Consider the following 2,500-nt stretch of genomic DNA (forward strand, 5'->3'; position numbering starts at 1 on the left):
ATCATGCTTAGTTAATCCTGTAGAACCCCATACTTCAAGTGGCACTATATAGCTACAGTAGGCGATTTGCATCAGATAGCCTCATTCGACTACAAGTACCAGAATCCTTTGCAATTTCTTTTTCTAATACTAATCGTATGTGTAGCAAAATTCTTGATCGTGATTGGTTTTCTGCGCACCTATTTGTCACATAATCGGCATGCTGTCATGTGGGTGTCAAAATTTTTACAGACCTGTATCCTATTTGAACTTTTTGTAATTAGATACCTGTAATTAATTGGATACCCACGTGATTCGCATGTCAATTGCGTGCTCTTTCATGTTTTCCCTTGCAGTTTCCTACAGTTTTCAAAACTTATGAAAAGTGTTACAGACGTTTTTGCTCAAAAGAAGTTCTCAAAAGACATATTTAATTCCCAAAGTTGTTATAGGTAAAGTCTGCTTATGAGCCAAGTGGCCCATCAGGCCGGAGCTTATCCCGGTTTCTGTAGCATGAAGCGACTAGGAGTATTTCTACTCCCCCCTGGATGGGATGCTAGTCCATCGCAGGGTTACCCCCAGCATTAAGTTTGCTGGTACCCATTTATACACCTGGGTGGAGAGAGGCACTGTGAGAGTAAAGTGTCTTGCCCAAGAACACAACACAATGTCCCTGGCCAGGGCTCGAACCTGGACCGCTCGATCCGGAGACGAGCGCACTAACCATGAGGCCACCGTGCCTCTTGCTCAAAAGAAGTTCTCAAAAGACATATTTAATTCCCAAAGTTGTTATAGATATGATTAATTAGTAATAATTACTAATTGTTGGACCTCGTGTCATACAATTCAGGGAGTAACCGTGCTCGTAATTTCAAATCAGCCTCGCGCTTCGCGCTTGTCCAATTTTGAAATTACTTGTACAATTACTCCCTGTGCTCCACTTGGTCCACTTACTATTTCTAATTACAACATTGATAACAGTCACTGTACATATAGTAACCAATTCAAGAGACTGACCGGTTTACTTTCCAGTGACTGGTTTGAAAGAAACTTAACAGCCAGTTTGCAAGCTATTCCCATATTCTTAATCATGATATTTAAAAATGACTATTAAAAGCTATTTTTCAAATTGTGGGAAATTGTAATGGTTGTGATTAATTGGTAACAGGACAGTGTGTTGTCCAATTCAGTCTGTAATCATATTCGTGATTAACAAATCCAATTACGTATTTACTTCATACACATGTACGTGAAGGTTTTTCAGAAGTCATTGGTAATCAAGCTTTGCTTCCTTCAGGTTTTGTATGTATCAACCTGATGTGAAAGGAATGTTAAGAATTCTATTACGCCATCGGAGGCGTTTGGTAAGTTATTCTTACTGTTTGTCTTTTTTAATTAATATTGATAGCGTTTGGTGTAACGTTTATGACTCTGTCTAGTCCCCACATGCTCAGTGTACAAATTGCCACAAAATCTGAAGACAAAACAACAGAGACCTTCCTTGCCAATGAGAGTTTTGTACTGTTTTTGCTTCCCTTGATACTTTGGTTCAAATGAAAAAAAAAACAACAACAACAAACAAACAAATTAAGGCAACTAATATTTTTGTCTTCCAGAGTGTAGTTGACATTTCCATTTCTCTTTCCAATAAACCTACAGTGTTCACATTTTCACAAAACTAGCGAAAAACAAACCTTTCCTACTAGTGATGCTTTTTTTGACAGTTATTGGCTTCGTTAAATTTTTTTATAGCAACTTTTCCAAAGACAGCAAAGACTTGACTAAATTTTTTTGCCTTCTAGACTAGACTAGAATGCAATTAGCTTTTTCATTCTCCTTACTTTATCCATTTTTCATAATGCAATCTTGTTAATAAATAAATCTAATTTACAGTTTTAATGTCATTTAGTCCACTAGGCTGCTCTTGAGGCCATGCACCAGTCTTAGTTAGAGAATACCTGGCAGTAATATTTCATAAAGAATTAGTAACCTTTGGAGAATTTTGTAAATTATTTCAGATCTGCAGTATTTTCCTCCATTTTCTCATGTTTGGAGACAACCTTGTTCTCTGGCTCTCTCTTCTGCCTTCCTTAGTCATTGGGAGAAAGACCCTGGTTGCAACTGGTCACGTGACCACCCAGAATCTGGGTGGTAAAAAAAATCTGAAAAAAAAGCTTTGATTGCTGCTGTGATAAACTTTATGCCAATTTGTGGGATTCAAATCCTCGAGCAGTAGCTAAAAACTATAACTGCTTTATTGGGGTTCAACGTCTAATGTTGCCGATGAAGAATGCTTCATTATTTCTGCTGTCTCCAAAATATAGAAGACTTTCATTCACAAAGAAAGTCGGCAGCTGAATGCAACACGAACTCTTTGACGGTTAGCACATGTAAAACGTCACGTACCGAATCAAAGTGAAACAAGTGGATCAGTCTCTTGAATCTTTGAATTCGGAGGTAATTAAGCTTCTTCTTTGTGCATTATTTGGGATGTTGAAAAGTATCTCTGTCACATGTCCGC

At 37.8% G+C, this 2,500-nt stretch overlaps 1 protein-coding gene across 3 annotated transcripts in view; it reads left to right on the plus strand.

Annotated features, from left to right (window-relative positions):
• The window catches only part of LOC145470543 (uncharacterized), a 113,819-nt gene that overhangs the window by 99,927 nt on the left and 11,392 nt on the right, over window positions 1-2,500 (plus strand). Inside the window, exon 2 of one of the 3 annotated variants that reach the window (XM_081454352.1) lies at window positions 1,277-1,343. The exons of 1 other annotated variant lie outside the window; for it this stretch is intronic. In XM_081454352.1, coding sequence (XP_081310478.1) covers window positions 1,277-1,343 — 67 coding nt within the window. Of the gene's footprint in view, window positions 1,344-2,500 lie in introns of all 3 variants that reach the window. One more of the 3 variants, XM_081454353.1, reaches the window with a different exon arrangement.

This window comes from Orbicella franksi, chromosome 15, assembly GCF_964199315.1.
Source record: "Orbicella franksi chromosome 15, jaOrbFran1.1, whole genome shotgun sequence".
NCBI lineage: Eukaryota > Metazoa > Cnidaria > Anthozoa > Scleractinia > Merulinidae > Orbicella > Orbicella franksi.